Source organism: Primulina tabacum, chromosome 6, assembly GCF_025594145.1.
Source record: "Primulina tabacum isolate GXHZ01 chromosome 6, ASM2559414v2, whole genome shotgun sequence".
In the NCBI taxonomy this organism is placed as follows: Eukaryota; Viridiplantae; Streptophyta; class Magnoliopsida; order Lamiales; family Gesneriaceae; genus Primulina; species Primulina tabacum.
Genome location: NC_134555.1, coordinates 39,323,943 through 39,345,352, shown reverse-complemented (window position 1 = coordinate 39,345,352; position 21,410 = coordinate 39,323,943). Strand labels below are relative to the sequence as shown.

General features: G+C 35.4%; 2 protein-coding genes across 3 annotated transcripts; one reads left to right on the top strand and one right to left on the bottom strand.

The window, feature by feature from the left end:
• Positions 1-14,496: 14,496 nt before the first annotated feature.
• LOC142548202 (leucine-rich repeat protein 1-like) lies at positions 14,497-16,734 on the bottom strand. Of its 2 annotated transcripts, XM_075656522.1 has the most exons (7): positions 16,561-16,732; positions 16,340-16,472; positions 16,087-16,158; positions 15,834-15,977; positions 15,486-15,566; positions 15,285-15,337; positions 14,497-14,841 (listed from the first exon to the last, which is right to left on the bottom strand). In XM_075656522.1, exons 1-7 carry the CDS (start codon positions 16,628-16,630, stop codon positions 14,801-14,803), a joined length of 594 nt encoding a protein of 197 aa, XP_075512637.1. In that variant the 5' UTR covers positions 16,631-16,732; the 3' UTR covers positions 14,497-14,800. The 2 variants fall into 2 exon arrangements, with proteins under 2 accessions (XP_075512637.1, XP_075512638.1); XM_075656523.1 differs by lacking the exon at positions 15,834-15,977 and having other exon boundaries at positions 16,561-16,734.
• Positions 16,735-18,200: 1,466 nt separating this feature from the next.
• LOC142548201 (calcium uptake protein, mitochondrial-like) lies at positions 18,201-20,712 on the top strand. Its single transcript, XM_075656520.1, has 7 exons — positions 18,201-18,716; positions 18,890-18,957; positions 19,194-19,417; positions 19,491-19,574; positions 19,741-19,954; positions 20,039-20,335; positions 20,454-20,712. Exons 1-7 carry the CDS (start codon positions 18,356-18,358, stop codon positions 20,664-20,666), a joined length of 1,461 nt encoding a protein of 486 aa, XP_075512635.1. The 5' UTR covers positions 18,201-18,355; the 3' UTR covers positions 20,667-20,712.
• Positions 20,713-21,410: the final 698 nt, after the last annotated feature.

Sequence of the window (21,410 nt, the reverse complement as noted above, 5' to 3'; positions counted from 1 at the left end):
TTTTTTTTATCATAATCATTTTATTAGAACCTGAATCAGCATCACATCTACTTCTCTATTTCAGTTAAATAATATAAAAGTTAGTACAGAATCTGAATTTAAGGAAAAGAATCAACATTTTTAAAGTCAAAATTTAATAATTACTTTTTTTGTGACTTAAAATTCAATAATGTTACTATATGTACTCGATTTTGAAAATATGGAATTTTAGATTCGAAAAATGCATAAATATATAGATTAGTAATAAATGCAAGAATATAAAAATATTGTTCACCGGTCACACCTGAAAACAATGGGTTGGTGCTAAGGACGTAGTCGATGTTGAGCTAGAGTGAGCTCCAGCCCCATCTTAATTACAAAAAAATAAAAATAAAAAAAAGTAATATTTTATTTATTTATTTTTTTGGTTTAGCCCCAAAATCTCGTAATTAATCAATCTCTCCAGCTCCACCATTATCTATCTCTGAGACTCCGACTCTCCCAATCTTTAAACTCTTCTCCTATTTTAACCGGCCGAATCGTCGTCGTCGTCGGTTCTTGAAATATATAATTGATCATATTTGGAAGTCTCCCATTCTTTAAAAAAATATACGATAAAAAATCAATAATGGACATGTACTAAATCATATAGCAAGATTGGGTATTTAGATCAAATGCTAATAAGTCAGTTTATTATGCTCAAATGCCTAGTTAAATTAATTTTTTATTTGCAAATAAATTTATAACATTTGTTTTTTTTTAATTACATGCACTAAATAACCACTTATTAAATTACTTGTCATTTACATTTATGTTATTTCTTATAGGACAAAATACAAGCTCAAGAAACAAAGTAAAAGAAAACTATCGACTCATTTTTTAAACCAAAATAACATATATCGACAAGAATTGAGCATTTTCCATCCAATATTGATATCTCAAATCCTTGTGATCAAAAACCTAATAAGTCTCCTAGAATTGATGTTGATGTGAGTGCTCTTGAACATGGTCCGACATTATGTATTCCAATATGAAAATATCATATTAATCAAATATATGAAATTAAACGAGATTATATCAAGATGAGGTCATATCAATTTATTAAAAATGAATATCCAAATCCAAATTCGGAAGTGAAAATAATCAATTCCAAAGTCATTGGTTTAAGAAATTTACTTGGTTAGAATATTCTCATTCAGAAAATATTGTTTTTGATTTTCATGCTTCTTGTTTGAATATAAACATCCTCGCGATCCTGCATTTACTACCTATATATTCAAATATTGGAAGCCAGTAGGGATGGGGATAGATGCACATGTTTGATGCACATAAAATGCAATACTTCACCACATAACAATGCTGCAAAATATCTTAATAATTTGATGAATATACCTCGTCATATTGACAGTGATAAATGCACAATCTTCGGAAGAAAAATAGAACAGATTGCGGCTTACAACAACTACTGAAACCATTTGATGTCTCACTTTCACTTTGCATGCATGTGAATTTAGAGGGCGTGATGAATCTTCATATTCTAATAATCGTGAAAATTTTATCGATAAATAAATAAGAGCATTGGGCACATCGTCTAAGAGAAATCTCCAAAGAATGCAAAATATTTTTTACCAGAAAAGATGTATTGAATATAATTTCCAACTAAATGAGAACTAGGATTCGTAAAGAAATTGGGATGCAAAATTCTGCAGTTTAGTTGATGAAGCAAAGATACATCTAACAAAGAGCAGATAATTATTATATTAAGATTTATGAATATTGGTGGTTGTTTTACAAGAGTTGTTCTTTTCCATTGTACATATAACAAATACAACTGCTGCAACATTTAAAAAAAAAACTAATCTTCTTGGTCGTTATGACTTGTATATCCACAACATGCCGGACATGAATACAGAGGTAGGAGGTACATGGCCCGGGTGGCTCAATTTTTTTAAAAAAAATTTATATGTAAATTTTGTATAATTTTGGAATAATATGATATTAGCCCGGGTAAATCAATTTAAAATATTAAAAGATTCTAGAGTTTAAAATTCTAGCACGGGTATAGCCATATTTCTGGCTCTGCCACTGCATGAATATGATAGTGCTAGTAATATGTGTGGCTATTGAATTTGAAAACTTTTGGACACTGCATTCCAAATGGTCACCTCATTTTTAATTTAATATGTGCATATTTTTATAATTCGACAAGTATTTTTGGTACATAGAATTTGATCTTGAGACTTTATAATATAGTATAATATATTATAGAATAGTTATATATCAAATAATAAGTTTTTTAAAAAAATCAGACATTTTTTGAGAAAATAAAATTCGTGTGTGGATTTTAGGAAGAGAGATTCTACTTGCAACTAAAGTTTTTCTATCTATACTACACAATTTTACATTGACAAATTTTTCAGTAACACTACATATATTTTTACCCGATATTTAATATTCCACAAAGATTTTTTGAAACGTCTATTGTGGAGAGAGGTCAATTTATAGTATGGAGTATGCCATTTGCATTTATCTTTGCAGTTGTAGTTATTATTCCTATTGATTTACGTTTAGTTCCTTTAATCATATTCGTTTTACTCGATATATCTTGTTCTGCAGCTTGATATTATGCTTCGTAGCAATAGGTTATAATAGAAACTCAAGGAATGGAGAAAATAAAAATTATCGACTTATTTTTAAAACCAAAATAGTATACATTGACAAATCATGAGTATTTTCCATCTAATATTGATATCTCAAATATTGGTGATCAACAAACCTAACAAGTATCTTAAAACTGATGTCGATGTAAGTTCTCTTGAACTTGATCCGACATTACGTACTTCGATATGGAATCATATTAATCAAATTGATGAAATTAGAAGAGCTTATATCAAGATGTGGTCATATCAACCAATTAAGAATGATTATCTATCGACCTAACTCTCGCAATCCAACATTTAATACGTATGGATTGAAATATTGGAAGCGAGTTAATGATGGAGATAGATGCGCATGTTTGATGAACATAAAATGCAACACTTCACCACATAACAATGCTGCAGAACATCTTGATAATTTGATGAATATACATTGTCATATTGACAAAGTGATAAATGCACAATTTGAGAAGAAAAGCAGAAAGATGGATTGCGGCTTACATCAACTATTGAAAGCATTCGATGGCTCACTTTGCAAGCATGTGCATTTAGAGGGCATGATGAATCTTCATATTCTAATAATCGTGGAAACTTTATCGAGATGATAACATTTATGAGAAAAATGAATAAGAGTACAAGAGATATCATCTTAGAGAAAGCTCTAAAAAATTTCACCGGATATTCAAAAAGATGTCTTGAATATCATTTCTAACCAAGTGAGAACCGAGATTCATAAAGAATCCTACATTTTAGTTGACAAAGCAAGATATGTATCTAACAACGAGCATGTAGCTATTGTATTAAGATTTGTGGATATTGATGATTTTTCATGAGAGCGGTTCTTTGTCATTGTACATATGACAGATACAAATGCTGCAACACTTAAGAAAGAAATATTTGATGCTCTTAATCGTTATGACTTGCATATCCACCACATGCGGGGGCGATAGAGATATGATGATGCTAGTAATATGTGTGGCTCTTGGAATTGATTACATATTATTTTCTTGAAAGATTGCTCTTGTGCATATTATGTGCATTGTTTCGCTTACCGACTTCAACTAGCATTAACTGCAACTGCTGGAAAAGATATATTTATTTTGTTATTCTTTTCAAAATTGAATTCTATTTGTAATCTCATCGGCACATCTCCTAAACGCCATGCTGAGTTGCATTCTGCTCAAAGAATTGTAGTTACTCATATGGTAACTACTGGTAAACGTGATACCGATAGATGATGTAATCAAATTTAAAGACTCGTTGGAGTTTTTATTTGACTCAATTTGTAGCATTGTTGATATGTATAACTTAGTGATTACCATGTTAGAAAACATGGTGGATGAGGGGGCTTCTAACTCCATTCGTGGTGAAGCTAGTGGTTTGTTGACTGTGATGAAGTCTTTTGATTTCGTATTTCATATTACACTTCATGCGGAAAATAATGGAGATAACAAATTTGCTCTGTCGAACATGGCAAAAGAAATTTCTAGATATTTTAAAAGCAATGTTCAACCACTAAAAATTTACTTCATACTTTAAGATAAGAAGGATTTGTTCATCTATTTAGTTATGTGAAAAAAGTTTGTGCCAAGTATGATATCGAGGAACTTCACATGAAAACTCATTATAAATCTGCTATAGGTCGCTCTTGTCGACATAATTATTCAATCACAGTTGAGCATCACTATCAAATTGGATGTATTTACTGTTGCAATAAATTTTCTAGTTGAAGAGCTTAATAACAGATTCAATGATGAGGCAATCGAACTTCTTAAGCTTAGTTGTGCTTTGAAACCTAAAGAAATCTTTAAACTTCTTCATGTTTCTACAGCAACAATGGAACGAGCATTTTCAGCTATGAAACTTATTAAAACAGCTCTTCAAAATACGATGGAAGAAGAGTTTTTCGTAGATTCTATGGTAATCTACACTAAACGATATTTAATTGAAAATGTTGATAACGATTTAATATTTAATGAGTTCGATTCTAATAAGAATCGAAGAGCACAACTTCAATAGTTTTTTTGCTTCATGATTTTGAAGGCATTGAATATTAAATACTCTTCTCTCATGTTTCTTTACGCTCTTTTTTATTTAATATTTTTTAATTAATTAATTTATATCTTGTTCCATGTTTTCTTTACGCACTTTTTTATTTTATTTTTTAAAATTACTTTATTTATCGATTCAATTACAATAACATAGTAAACTTCAAATATTTTTGAATCCTAACTCCGCTCTTGATCGATGCCTTGCCTTTTGGCATGCTATGCGCATAACATAAATCAAACATAATCCACATTTTCATCCAAATTAATGAATTGAAAATGAAAATGGAAGCATCGTGAATGTGTATGAGCACGTCATCAGTTAAATAATACCATAAGAATTTTTTAGGAAAATATTAATAATAATTTAAATTGATTGGACAACAATAATTTTGAATTTGAAAACTTTTTTTTGGACACTACGTTCCAAATGATCACCTCACATTTAATTTAATATGTGCATACTTTTATGATTTGACAAGTATTTTTGGTACTTAGAAAATTGATGATGAGACTTTATAATAAAATATATATGCATATATCAAATAAATAATTTTTAAAAAAAATCAGATGTTTTTCAAGGAAATAAAATTCGTGTGTGGCTTTTAGGAAGAGAAACTCTACTTGCAACTAAAGTTTTTCTATCTATACCACACAATTTTACATTGACAAAATTTTCAAAAACACTGCTGCTTTCAATATTATTAAATAGATTTAAAGAAATTAAAAATAATAAGAGATTTGATATACACTCCATTTTTTATTATTTGCAGTTCATTTATTAATAAATTCTACACATAAAGTAAAGTGGAGATAACAATAGCAACTCCTTGATAATAGTTATAATAATAATAATAATAATAATAATAATAATAATAATTGATACAATTGATATAGTTTATTTCCAAAACAATCAACATGTCTTTTGTCTTTAAATTGAAGTTTGCAGGTTCAATTTGGAAGTCCAGATGAGAGTATTCATTTAGTTAATTCTTATTTTTTAAATCTTTTCACTCGATATTTAATATCCCACAAAGATTTTTTCATGGCAAAAACTTATGTGAGACGATCTCACGGGTCGTATTTTGTAAGACGGATCTCTTATTTGGGTCATTCATAAAAAAATATTACTTTTTATGCTAAGATATTACTTTTTATTGTGAATATCGGTAGGGTTGACCCGTCTCACGAATAAAGATTCGTGAGATCGTCTCACGAATAAAGATTCGTGAGATCGTCTCACAAGAGACCTACTCTAATAAACATTAGTTCAAGAAGTTCCAAGAGTATGTTTCATTCAGATGCTTTTTCTAAGAGAGTGACAACATTACCTTTAACAACAGTTATTTTGACAGATAATCTTCTATCTCATTTTCCATGTATGTAATATACATGTGAAACATAAACTGGACACGGTTGTGTTAGAAGCAAACTTTCCAGGGGGAAAATAAATAACTAAAACAAAAACAAAAACTAGGTATATGTAAACATAAAAGAGCAAGAATTCAAGCGAAGGATGTTAGATATATAGCTTGAGCTATATGGTAGAGTTAGTTAGTCAACATGACAGCTGTTGTGAGAACCTAAATTTTTGGGCATGCAAATAATTAAATATAGACATGTATGAGAATTTATTTTCGAGTTATAATAAAATTCAAAAATATTAAATAATACATGGTATTGAAAATTCCAAGCCAATAAATACATGAAATTCAAAATTCAGTACAAATCATTTATTAATTTCGAAATAAGGCTGGATATCAATCAAATTGGAAGAAAATATTACATACAAGGCAGCTTTTCTCAGCAAGGAAGTATATCAATATTTGTGGAAGGAGCATCTCCAAATTTTGGAAGGAAAATCAATCGGTTTATGGTAGGATTCTTACCCAGCACCTATAAATACCCCCTAAGCCTTTGAAATTTTCACCCCTCATTCTAGCAAGCAATTTTCGAAATTGCTCTCACAAGTGCTCCCAAGAATTTTTGAAATTCCTCCCAAAAATTCTGCACGAGTCGTCAAAATTCTTTCAAAGTTCAGAAATTTGTTTCTCTCGCTCGGGTGCTCGGAATCCGATCTTCACCGTTCAGAATATGCTTCCATATGTTTTGAATAACATATCAAAATTTCAACAAAATCCAACGGTTAGTTTTTTGTTTATAGCCTTTGAAAGAAAACTGCTCAGATTTTAGGCGGGAATTCAGCATACCTACGGTTTTTCTGTATGAACAAGCCTAAACGACTACCAAACCAGATCTCCACCGTTCATAATATATTTAACGTACTTGTGAACGTACTGTAAAATTTTGAGTCCGATCCAACAGTGAAATAAGGCGCAGTGAATTTTTCAGAAACGGCTGATTTTCCGGTAGATGTGCTGCTGCGTCTTCGAGGGGTTGGTTGCATGATTCTTCTATAGTTTCAGAGTTCTTCACGTTTTCTTCCAGTCTAAGGTAAGTGGGCTTGTTTTAAAGATTAAACTTTCGTTTATGCATATTTATTTCGTTTTTGAAAATACGGTCGAGTACGTTCTTTTCTACTCCTTTTCTTGTGTCGAATTGTCATACTGTTTTAAGCACTGTGAGGATTCGACTGTATATGAGTGGGAATCCCAACCATGACGTACCCTTACGCGGTGGGGGACATAACCGCTATACGGCCTCGCCCCCTTAGAGGAGTAAAAATTAGGGACTGATATCAGTAAACCATAGAAAGTGGATGAATCTCAGTGCTGGTAAATGTTATGCATGTGATATGAATGATGTTATGTAAGTGCAAGTCATGTGATTTTCGAAATTATGCATGTTGTTATATTGTGCTCGAACGGCCCCCACTTGCTGAGTGACGACCATATCACTCACCCCTTACTTTACTCTCCCCAGGTAAATCAGAAAAAAAAATCGAGGAGGATGAGCAAGACCAGTTTTGGGGCTGATAATAAGATGATTCAAGAAGTTTATTTTAGTTTTGGCTTAGTAAGTTGTAAAAGTTTCCGCATATTATTTTTATCATTTTAAGAATCTACGTTGTAAAGACAATCTTTTGATTGATTATGAGTAATAAACTGGTTTTTGGTTTATAATGTACTACGAGGCTTGTTGTTTTCAATTGTGTGGTTGTAAAACAACGCCGGCGTCAACTAACCCCGGTCTCGGGGCGTGACAGCTGTACACTCGCCTTGGTTGGGAACACTAAACAGAGATCTCCGTGAAACCTTCGCGAACATCTCCTCCGCAAAGTGGACACACACTGGATAATCAAAATCAAAATGATTATTAAACGTGAGCCGAGAGACATGATAAATTAATGCAGCGATGCTCATACCCATGAATCTCTTTTAGCCGTTTATCTTGCACATGATATGTGATACTCATGTTGGCATGAAAGAACATGTATTTTGTCTCCCTCCTCATACTCGGCAAGGCAAATATAGCACCTGCGTTGACAGATTTCGATCGTAGATTCGACGTTTTTAAATACTTATATTTCAGCAGGTTTGTTTCTATAGCCCCATTCAATGAATGGATCCTCTAGACTGAATCACTCTATATAACAGTCATCTCAGGTATTAGTACATATTAAACACTAAAATAATTCTTTCCATGAGTTCTTAGCATTTTACATTATGGATGACTGAGACGTAGTTCCCAAATATGAACGTGCAAGTATCTTATAAGCTTTGGGAAAGGAACCTAAGCGTACTTTTTGTTGGTCCAACGTGCAAAATTTGAGATAATAAAACCCAAAAATAAAGAATACACTGGCCACCGAAATTTACGTGGAAAACTCCTAAAAAATTATTAGGGTAAAAACCACGGGCAAGATGAAAAGAATTTCACTATAATATTTTGTGTACAACTCACTCACTGAACACACACTCTCTTAATACAAGAGAGCAAACACCTCACAAATATTATAGAACTAATAGGATGAGAGAAAACTCGAAGAAGGGATGATTTCATAATGAAAGGGGTAGCTCTATTTAAATAGAGCTACCTGTCAGTGTGAAAATGCGTATATAACGCGTTATTCGTCTGAATATCCAACCAAATTTGCCAACTGCATTTTTCATCTTCAAATTTTGCTGCCAACCCATTTGTTGAGTCAGTTAAATGACAATGCATTAAATGCATTGTCATTCTTTGTCGACATTTCTCCCACTTGGAGATTTGATTGAGAATCAAATACATCTCCACATATCCTTTCAATCTTGTCATTCCCTGCTATTTACGTTTTTGCTAGGCTACTTGAGGATCTACACTACTCAAACTTTTCAATGTTCACTGGCTTGGTCAGAACATCAGCTATGTTATTCTTTATATGGATCTTCTGTATATCCACGCTTCTTTCTTCTACTACTTCCCGTACAAAGTGAAATTGGACTTCAATGTGTTTTGTCCTGGAATGAAAGGCTGGATTTCTTGCGATGTGCAAGGCACTCTAACTATCACAAAACAAGGAAACATTCTCTTGTTTGTATCTGATCTCCTCTAATAACTTTTTAATCCATATTGCCTCCTTGCAAGCTTGAGTAGCTGTCATGTATTCTGCCTCTGTTGTAGATAACGCCACAACTGTCTGCAATTTTGAAACACAGCTTACTGCTCCCCCTGCAAGTGTAAACATATAACCAGTAGTAGATTTCCTTTTATCAAGATCACCTGCATAATCTGAATCGACATAGCCCCTGAGTGTAAAATCTGATCCTCCATAACATAATGCAGCATTTGAGGTACCTTTAATGTATCTAAGGATCCTCTTAACAGTGCTCCAATGCTCTCGTCCAGGATTCGTCATATACCGACTAACTGCTCCCACTGTTTGAGCAATGTCCGGTCTTGTATATATCATGGCGAACATCAAACTTCCCACTGCTGATGCATATGGTACTCGAGACATCTCCATCCTCTCTGCTTCACTGCTAGGACACATCTCGGAGGATAACTTGAAGTTAACAGGAAGAGGGATCGAAATTGGCTTACTATCTTGCATGTCGAAGCGTTGCAAGATTTTCTTCAAATAATTTTTCTGAGAAAGCCAAATCTTTCTGTTACTTCCGTCTCGGTGAACTTGCATCCCTAGAATCTTGTTTGCTGGTCCCAATTCCTTCATATCAAATTTCCTAGCCAACTGTGCCTTCAATCCTTGGACATGATCTTTGTTGGGGTCTGCTACTAACATGTCGTCCACATACAACAGTAAAATGATATAATCATCACCAGACTTCTTGAAATACGTACAAAGGTATGCACTCAGTCTGTTGTAGCCAAGGCTCATGATATAGGAATCAAATCTCTTGTACCAACACCTCGGTGCCTGTTTGAGACCGTACAGAGATTTTTTCAACCTGCAAACCAAGTTCTCTTTGTCTTTTTTCTTAAAGTCTTCTGGTTGGAGCATATAGATTTCTTTTTCAAGATCTCCATGAAGAAATGTTGTTTTCACATCTAGCTGTTCTAGATGTAGGTCAAGCACCGCACATAATGCCAGCACCACTCTGACTGTTGTAAGCCGAACCACATGAGAAAATATCACATTGAAGTCATTGTCTTCTTTCTGAGCATATCCTTTTACCACCAATCTAGCACGATACCGCTCCACTTGGTTATTGCCATCACGCTTGATCTTATAGACCCATCTGTTACCAATGACTTTCCTCCCTCGTGGTAATGTAACAAGATCCCAAGTTTTATTCCTGTCTAATGCCTCCAATTCTTCCTACATTGCTATCATCCACAAGGATACATTCGAGCTTTGAGTAGCCTCGTGAAAACTCGATGGCTCACCATCATCTGATAATAGATAATATGCAATGTTGTTTTCAGTGACATAATCTGTAAGCCAACCTGGTGGTCTTCTGTCTCGAGTTGACTGCCTCACATTGGAAACCTCAGACTCAACATGTCCTTGTTCTTCATGCTCTGGTACTGCTTCACAAGAAACTTGACCTTCGTCCGTCTTATTTTCCACCTGAAAAATAGTAGTTTCTGAATTCAGTGTGCCTTTGTCTCTCTTTACTTTATCTTCCTCGAAGATAACATCCCTGCTGATGACAAGCTTGTGAACAGTAGGATCCCTCAAACGAAACTCCTTTACTCCATCAGCATAACCCAAGAAGATACATTTTCTGGATTTCGAATCCAACTTCGATCTTTCTTGCTCATTGTACAGAACGTACACATGACTTCCAAATATATGCAAATGAGATTAATATGTCGGCTTCCCAGTCTACATCTCCATCGGAGTCTTCAGATCAATCGCTACTGAAGGAGAACGATTGATAATATAACAAGAAGTTTTGACTGCTTCTGCCCAAAATGACTTGTCTAGACCCGCAGTCCTCAACATAGCTCTTGTTCTGTCCTACAAAGTTCTATCCATCCGCTCCGCCACTCCACTCTATTGAGATGTGTAAGCCGTCGTGAATTGTCTTTTGATGCCTTCATGTTGATAATATGCATCAAATTCATCACTGGTATATTCTCCTTCATTGTCAGTCCTCAGACACTTGATTTTCTTTTCAGAATCAAGTTCAACCCGCGCTTTGAAATCTTTGAAGATCTGGAAAACATCTGATTTCTTCTTGATCGGATACACCCAACATCTCCTAGAGAAATCATCAATGAACGAGACAAAGTATCTCGCTCCTCCTAGCGATACAACCGGTGCTTGCCAAACATCCGAATGAATCAGCTCCAATATACTTTTGCTCATGGCAGTAGAAGTGTCAAAATTTAAACTGTGTTGTTTAATGGTAACACAATGCTCACAAAAGGATAATGACACTTTTGTAAGTCCCGGCAGCAGCTTCCGTTCTGAGAGAATTTTCAACCCTCGTTCTGACATATGCCCGAGATTTCTATGCCACAACACTGTTAATTCTTTTCCTGAACCAATTGATGCAACAGCTAGTTCTGCCTCTTTGTGTGTTTCTCCCAAAAGTACATACAGATTTGCAGCAACTTTTTCCACCTTCACAACCACAAGCGCGCCCTTCACAATTTTCATGATCCCTTTCTCGATACGGATTTTGCACCTGATATCATCCAATTGCCCCAAAGACAAAAGATTCTTCGTCAGTCCTTTCACATGTCGTACCTCATGTATGGTGCGAATGGTGTCATCAAACATTTTAATTTTGATAGTACCGATCCCAGCGATTTCCAAGGCATGATCATTTCCCATGAATACAGATCCTCCTGAAACTGGTTCATAATGATCAAACCATTCTCCGAGACGTCATGTGCCACGTCGCTTCTGAATCCATTATCCATGTGTCACAAAATTTGTGTCTGTCTTGTGCAACTGTTGCCGCTTCGCTGAATAATATTTCATCACTGCCTGAAGTACTGGCCACATTTCCTTGAGAATTCTTCTCGATACTCGTACACTCTTTCTTGAAGTGCACTTTACCACCACATTTAAAGCAGTAAATATTTTTCTTCTTACTTATCGACTTTGATCTACCTCATCTTTGGCTCCCACTGGAGTCACGGTCCTTAAATCTTCCTCTTATCATCGGTAAAACCTCTGCTTGCTTCGATGTTATCAACCTATCTTCCTTATTCTTGCGCCGGCTTTCTTCTCCGAGAACCGCAGTTAAGATATCGTCGAATCTTAGAAAGCCCATAAGAATATTGTTAGTTATGTTGATGATAAGTTGATCATATGAATCTGGTAGACTTTGAAGCAGAAGCTCCGCACGTTCATTTTCCCCTATTTTATGCCCCATGGAAGTGAGTTGGGGAAATAGAGTATTTAGTGTGTTGATATAGTCTGTCATCGATGAGGATTCCGTCATCCGAAGAGTATAAAGCCTTCTCTTTAGGAAAATCATGTTGTATAGCGACTTGACCTCGTACATCTTTGTCAGAGTATCCCAGATAACTTTGGATGTTTTTATCTCAGAGATACTTGACAGTACTTCGTCAGCTATAGCCAAGTGTAAATTGGCAACAACATTGTCATTCATCTCATTCCACTTTTCATCATCTGTAATCTCCACCGGTCTATCTTCAATAGCCGCCAAGCAATTATCCTTTCTTAAAACAGCTTGTATCTTTATTTTTCACAGCATAAAATTGCTTCCGTTGAACTACAGGAGAACAAACCCCTCACAAATATTATAGAACTAATAGGATGAGAGAAAACTCGAAGAAGGGATGATTTCAGAATGAAATGGGTAACTCTATTTATAGAGCTTCCTGTCAGTGTGAAAACGCGTATATAACGCGTTATTCATCTGAATATCCAGTCAAATTTGCCAGCTGCATTTTCCATCTTCAAATTTTGCTGCCAGCCCATTTGTTGAGTCAGTTAAATGACAATGCATTTAATGCATTGTCATTCTTTGTCGACACTTTTGGATTTGGAATTTTTAGCATTAGTTGGTCAAATTTCAAACAACACTTGGTGAGCTCTATTGCAACTCTTGCACTCCATGTGACAGGTTTGGGGAATAGTTTATGTTAACTTTTCCTTTTATTAATTGTCTACTAGAATTTTTATCTATTGATGCGATCTTGTGAATCGGATGAGCCGGGTCGGGTGCTCCACATGATCGAATCAATAATGTTGTTCAGGAAAATGAGCAAAGTAGATAGCTTCGATCGTGACCTACAAACAATGAAAGAAACTCGTGAATGGGCGCCAGAGGGGTGTCCGGCGTAGCCACTCCGATGCTAAAGTCAGCAGGTTGAAGACAAAGAACACAAGCTATATATGTGAGAATATATGTGTGCTTGAGAGTTCAAAGATTTCAGAATTATTTAAATGAGATGCATACCTGCTATTTATAGGAAGGAAAATCAAGGATTACCTCGATTTGTACGTACACCTACCACTCATAGCCTTTGATGTTGACTTCCTGTCAAGCCACCCTACCTCTGATAGCTTCTCTGAGACGCCAAACCCATGTAGTTCTAACATATAAGATAGCACTCGAGTGCGGCACTGTTATCGAGGTAGCCCGGGTGATAAGCTTCTCGGGAGATGGCTCGAGATCCCGGGCATCTGGTTGCCCGGGGAGAATATGTCCTGGACATTCACCTGCCCGGCTTCTAAAGAATTCATCCTGCAGATTAACCCAGATGTGGTCTATCCATTTAGCATCCTGGGTCATCCATGACCCGGGCTCTTATGGGGGGGGGGTTATCCATGACCCGGGCACAATTCACACCCACGACCCGGGCTGTCCCAAGGGTATTATCAATCCCTCCTTAAATAGTCGGGTTAAAGTTATACTCGCTATTCCGATAAGTCTTGTGTGCCCGGTCATGGACTTCAATATAAAAATTATCAATTCCAGACTATAAAAGCGTCGGGGGCTTCAAATATCCCAAAGATGGGATGAGGTGCCAGGGCCCTAAGTCTACCGGGCTAGAGATAAAATGTCGGGGCCTCATGTCTCCCGGACTTACTGGATGACTAGGGTACGGAGCCCTGGGCCTAATAAATGGCCGAAGTGCGGAGCCCTGGGCCGGGCAAATGGCTTTGGTAGAGCATAATCTCTCATTGAATACAGAACTCATTCTGTATTCCCCTTCTGACATGTAAAATTTAGAGTGCTGAGTTGTGGGTGACATTTAAATGTTGTATGTTATTATTCATGATATAAAGTGTATTTTCTTGCAAGATTTGAATCTCTCCTTCTAATTATGCTTACGAGTACACAGACACAGGTACACTCACACACACACACACACACACACACACACACACACACATATATATATACGAGGAGGGGTGTAAGATGGTCGGCAGGGTTGTCTCGTGAATAAATCCACCCAAATTGTTTTGATTTTCGAGACACTGACTTCAAGTATATATCATAAATCAAATTTGAGGTTATTTTCAACAGAACCAAGGAATTTCAAGTCTTCACACATATTGGAACACACTATGAAAACAGAGCCCAAAATCAATCCTCAACCAGATCACTCCCATTCGGGTTTATTCATCCAAGATTAATGTATACTTCAGCTCAGACACATTACGTTCTAGCACGGACAAATCATGCAATAATATCGAATAGCTTTTATTAATGCATTCAGATTCTTAGGAAATCATAAATCAACAGTCGATCTTTTATTGAGACACACTGCAAACATACACTCTTAAGCTTTTGGATCTTGAACTACAGTTGTAATCACCCGACCTGCAGAGAAATCACACAAACAATATATATTTAGTCGCAAAAAAGATATACATATATATATATATATATATATTTAATATCAGGCGTTCTTATATTACTATCCCACACAATTCCACAAAAAAAAAAAAAAAAAAAAAAACTAACTTAAATCTTGTATTTTCTTTGAAATCAATCTTTTCAACTTCTTGTCAAATGCTAGAGGAAAGTGTCCCTAATTTTTCTGTGGTTAGCTATAAATTAATACAAACAAGGCAAAAATTTGTGTGAGACGGTCTCACGAGTCGTATTTTGTGAGACATATCTCTTATTTGCGTCATCCATGAAAAATATTACTTTTTATGTTAAGAGTATTACTTTTTATTGTGAATATCGGTAGAGTTGACCCGTCTCACAGATAAAATGAAATCGATATGTGTTTGATATGGAAATGTTGCTGAACATACCTTTTGCCTTGGTGGGGCGGGTTCTTCCAGCCAAATTATTGTGCGACACATCCCTGAGATAATAATATTTTTACAAAATAAATAATTATATACGAAACCAATTTTTGATGTATTTACATGACAGCGAATTGATTAACATTAAAAATTGAAATGTTTAATTATTATATATTAATTAAATAGTGAGTAATAATTATAACTTACAGAATCTGCAAGCTACCCCATTGAATTAGCTGAAGAACTCCATCTGGGATGCTCCCACTCAACTTATTTTTGTTTAGCCTCCTGTCATTATAACAAAACCATTAATTAATTCTTGATCAACATTAATTAATTCGATTTATTTCACCATAATTAATTAAACGAAAAACTACAATTTTGGACTTGTACATTTGTTTCACATTACCATTTTGACCGGAAGTGCATGTTAAAATAACAAAGACAACGGAAAAAAACTGAAATCCGACGACATAAACGATCAAAATCGCAGACTTGGAAGGCGTCTTAATTCAGAATAAAGAGGTAAATTGGTGTTCTAATGAATCAACTTACAAGAATCTCAAGGATCTCAAATATGCTAGAGATGCTGGGATTGGACCACTTAATTTATTATCGTACAAGTCCAAACTAACTAGGCGAGTCAAATTGCCTAGCGCACTTGGTATTTGTCCACTAATTTTGTTCGAAAACGCCTCCCTGCGCCCAAAAAAGAAAAAAACATCACTTATTACTCCACTTAAGTAAAATCTATTTCAAAAAAATTAAGTAATTTGTCTGATAAATATATAGAAACATTAGATCTTACAGATACTGAAGATTAGCCAACAAGCCCAGCTGAGGCACAAGAGTTCCAGATAGGTTAGCATTACCAAGGTCCCTTTCATGTCAAAAACCAGTCGTCAACCAGTTTATATTGAAACGATACATGATATAAGAATGATAAATCGATATAATAAAATAAGATAATAATGCGTGATACTATCAGTTATTATCGATCAATATCTTATCTTCTGTATCAAACAGTACTGTAGGGATGTATTATATATATATAAACTTACACTCTTGTTACACTATTTTCCGAATTGCATGTGACATGAAACCATGTACAAGGATTAACCAACGTTGGATCCCAGCTCTGTAGCACACCGTTTGGATCACTCAGGGAAGATTTCCACGCATTAAGAGCATCTCCTGCTCATTTTCACCAGAAAAAATTGAGCAAAATACACGACCGGAAAGGTCAAGTTGTTGCAGACAAGAATAGGTTGTGTGAGTTTACCTTCGGAGTTGCACTCCACATATGTAAGCGTTAGAGCCAAGGCCACCAGAAAGACCGCGATTTTCGACATAATTAAGGTATGTTTATATGATACAGATTAATTGAGAAAGATTTATATGCGAAAATCTGCGATATATATATTCTTGATTTTCTTGCTTATCCAATTGTAAGTAATGAATGAAGGCATTTACTTGGTGGGTCATTATAATGGACTTTTTCGCGTCTTAGTAAACACAAAATGAAGGGCCATAGCCAAGGGCGGATCCACGTTACTTTTCATCCGTCTTTAGCCCTAGTGGTCCTAATTTTTTTTTAAAATTTATATGTAAATTTTTGTATAATTTTGGATAAATTTGATATTAGCTCGGGTAAATCAATTTAAAATATTAAAGGATTTTAGAGTTTAAAATTATAATTCGGGACCATAGTAAACTATAAGGATTTTTTCTTGGATATGTTCAGTATATGTGTACGAAGTTTGAATATATCTTGTATAAAAAACGACAGCTGACCAAGTTAAATGTATATTTCCACATCTTTGATTCAACTTTCTATGAAAGATATTCTAATTAAATAATGCATACCTTATGAATTTTACTTGCCTGATTATACGATCGATGTTTGGGTGGAAGTGACGATGTTAGGATAGAAAAAGCTAGTCAAAGTTGATGAAATGGTCAACTTGTTTGATTTAGTTTTTAATTAGCCACCAAGTATGACTACGAGTATATCTGTTCGGTTCGAAATATTTGAGTTTGTGAGTGTTTGATCAATGATCGTAAGTTTAATTTTGATCCTCGTAGCAACACTTTTTTTGGCGATGACATGGGGTTTTCCCAGTTCGATTTATCTGATTATCATAATTTATAATTTATAATTTACTCAATATACATCAAAGTGTAGGGATCCGCGGACTTCATTGTCATATATATATATATATGATGCGACTCGTCCGTTAATTATTATAAAATGTCTTTTTCACTACATGACACGTTTTCTTTCGAGATGGGAGAAGAATTTTTATTATAAGTCGTTTATTTGCTATTTGTATTTTTTCCAACGGAAGCGGTACTATATATATAGTAATTAATTATCTGAAAAATAAATTATGGTCATCATTTTAATTTTCAATTTAATTCTGAAAAGTCAAGGGAATATGAGGACTAGTTGCCATTTAATTTTGGGAACTTTTACAAATTTGTACATATAAAATAAAATTGTGAAAGCATGATATTTGGACGTTTACAATAAATAATATAATGAAGGCAAAAATTTGTGTGAGACCGTCTCACAAGAGACCTACTCATTAAACGTCAGTAATATCCGGTGTCATGTCGACAATTTTCACTAATGCGTTATCATTTTCTTGGGTCACATCAATTTTTTTATATCAAGTTAACACTCAAATGAAAAATGATTAAAAATAAAAAAAATGTAAATTTTTAAATTAAGACCGCGAGTTAATAAGTTGAAAAATAAAAATCTTGCAAATTACGTGACAAAATAAGTAATTTTCACGTAATGCATGCAATGCATGATCCTAAAACCTGTATTATAATTGGCTACGTTGTAATATATATTCATGAGATTTGAAGACATGCATAACCGTCTACAGAAAGAGCTGCAAACTGATCAGTGACATGGAAGAATGTTAATCACGAATGAGTCTCGGTCAAATTGCTGATTCCCACCTACTTCTACGCTTTACTGAATCCATACCATAAACCTCCGCTAGCTCTAGTCTTGCGAATCTCTTCTACCGCCATTGTCGATTTCTAAATTTTGATGTGCGATCATGCATTCTTTGGCATCGCTGTTTAGAAAACGCGCTCCACAGGCTCCATTTTTGGCAGCTCGAAACCTGAGATCTCCTACAGATTTCAGAAAATCAAACAACCCAATCTTGAATTCATCAGCATCGGGAAATGGTGGGAGGAGTTATTGTTCTTGCAGTAATGAGATTGAGTCATCGTCGTCGTCGTCGTTTTTCAGTTCACTTTTGAGATCAGTTTGCTCCGGGGTGGTGGTTGTTGGATCGGGTCTCGGCCTTTTCTATTGTTCTTCATTAATCTGTAGTGCAGATTCGATAGTCTCGTATGCAGATTCCGGAACCAAAATGAAGGAGCAAGAAAACACAGGTGGCTTCCTATTCAAAGGTACGTGATCAATTTAATAATTAGCTATGTTAATTTGTAGATCAAATTGTTTCACTGTGCTTTTCTTTTGGTGGGAAATTATCAATCTTCATTCTAATTTTACGGTGAAAACAAAGAAATGCATATATCTTAAGCTACACTGCGACTCACTAAGTAGTTCAATATTCTTTCAGATGCATACAGGAGAAAAGTTTTCTTCAAGTACGAGAAACGCATAAGAACACGAAGCCCTCCCGAAAAGGTGCATGATTTCATTAAGTAAGATTCAGTAACAAAGCAGGCTTAAATTCGTGTCGAATAATGGAGCTAACATAGCGATCGAGCGATAGCCGTCACTGAAATAGTTGCATTACATAAAATATCAACTAACTATATAGTATGTGTAACGTGTATGTGAAGTTTAGTTTCTTTGGAGAGGAGACAAACAACATTTGTGTATTTATTTATCTATATATAGACTAATGGATTTCACTTCAGGTGTTTGAATACTTTGCATCATTTCGAACACCGTCGGGAGAAGTATATATGACACCAGTAGACTTGATGAGAGCAGTAGTTCCAGTATTCCCTCCATCTGAAGCACCAAGTGTCAGGGTCGGAAACCTCTCAGGGGAGTGGACGACTAGCGATTTACACTTCGCTCCTTCAGAATTTTTTATGTTATTCGATACCAACAACGATGGGCTTATTTCATTTCCAGAGTTAGTATATCAATTAGATTCGTCTCTAGAAAATATTGCATGACAAAAATATGATCTCTTCTTGTTGTGACAGGTATATATTTTTCGTCACGCTATTGAGCATCCCAGAGTCGAGCTTTTCTGTCGCTTTTAAAATGTTTGATCTTGATAACAACGGGTATGATACAGCTAGCATATATAATGATTAACAGATAATGTCACATCGGAATTAAATTCACTATAGATTTCGAAATATGATCTTTATTCATCTATGAGCAATTATATCCTCAAGCTTCATACTAAAGGCATAAAGTTTTATCATGTGAAATGGTACTTTTGCACAGTGGTATAGACAAACAAGAATTTCAAAAGGTGATGAACCTGATGCGTACTCAAAATAGACAAGGGGCTAACCACAGAGATGGGATGAGGATTGGATTAAAAGTTTCTGGTTCTGTGGAGGATGGAGGTCTCCTCGAGTACTTCTTTGGAAAAGACGGTAATGGGCGCCTTGAACACCAGACATTTGTTCAGTTTTTCAGAGAATTGCACGACGAAGTATGTAATTTTAGCTCACATTCATATATGCTCTTGAAATTCAGGAGGCCACATTCTATGACAACTTGTAAAATTCATGCACAGATACTGAGATTGGAGTTTTCGCATTACGATTTTAAGTCTCAAGGAACTATCTCTGCAAAAGACTTTGCCTTATCTATGGTTGCTTCTGCTGATATGAGATACGTAGACAAGTTTCTGGATCGAGTTGATGAACTTAGCAATGAGCAATCTCTAAGAGATGTGCGTATAACATTTGAAGAATTTAAGAGATTTTCCGAGCTCCGGAAAAGATTGGAGCCATTCTCCATTGCCCTCTTCAGTTATGGCAAAGTGAATGGACTGTTGTCAAAGCAAGATTTTAAAAGAGCTGCTGATCAGGTAAACACTTCACTTAAAAAACATCCATCTCCCCTTTATTTCTTATCTTTATGCCTCTCAATACTGTGAAGTCAGTTATGGATGTGTGTTACTAATAAAATGTCACAATTTCTTCAAGGTTTGTGGGATCAATCTCAAAGAGAAGGTGGTTGACCTGATATTTTTTATGTTTGACACAAATCGCGATGGGAACTTAAGCCCGGATGAGTTTTTGAAGGTGTTGGAGAGGCGAGAAAACGACATTTCCCAGCCACGAGAGTCGGGCTTTGCTGGTTTGATATCATGCTTGTTGGATTGCACAAAGAATCGCTCTTCCAAGAAGATATTCTAACTTGTTTATTGATGATAATTTTCTTCTTATTGTAATAATATTTTGTTAAATTTCATTAATGCGAAGCTTAAAATTAAATTCTCCATAAATTCAACGAGCATTGATTTCTATCTTTTGACGTTATTTATTGATTACTCTGCATAAAATTCAAGAAACATAACACTCCAAAAGCAATTAAAAATGGAAACTAAACGTGTTCGGTTTCAAGAATTAATGAATTCCCACCATCTCTCAACCCCTATAAATAGCAAATCTTTACACATACATTGCATCTCATCTTTGGCTTCAGATTCAGGTCAAAAGCAAAATGCATATCCAACGTTTCTTGACCATCGCTGTTTTTGCTGGGATTTCGATACTCTTAGCTGCACCCAGCCATGCAAACTTAGTCGGCGACGTAGGCGTGGAGGGCTCAGTCGGCGTTACTGGCGCTGGCGGTGTGGTGCGGGGCTCAGTGGGCGTCGCTGCTAGATCTAGAGGTGGGCTGTCGTTGCCGCACATTCATCAATGCCTCGACCTGATCTTGTCGGTGCCCGGATGCCTTAACGAAATCATTTCATCCTTTCTGAACTTCCAGCCAAGATTACTCGGACCTCGATGTTGCAACGCGGTTCTGCTGATTCAGGACGGTTGTTTGCTCAAGTTTTCCTCGAAGACCAACCTTCCTTTCAAGTTAATGAAGAATTTTTGCGCCGCAAGAGCTGGTTCTCCTCCGCCGCCCTGCAAAAAACATCATCGCTGCAA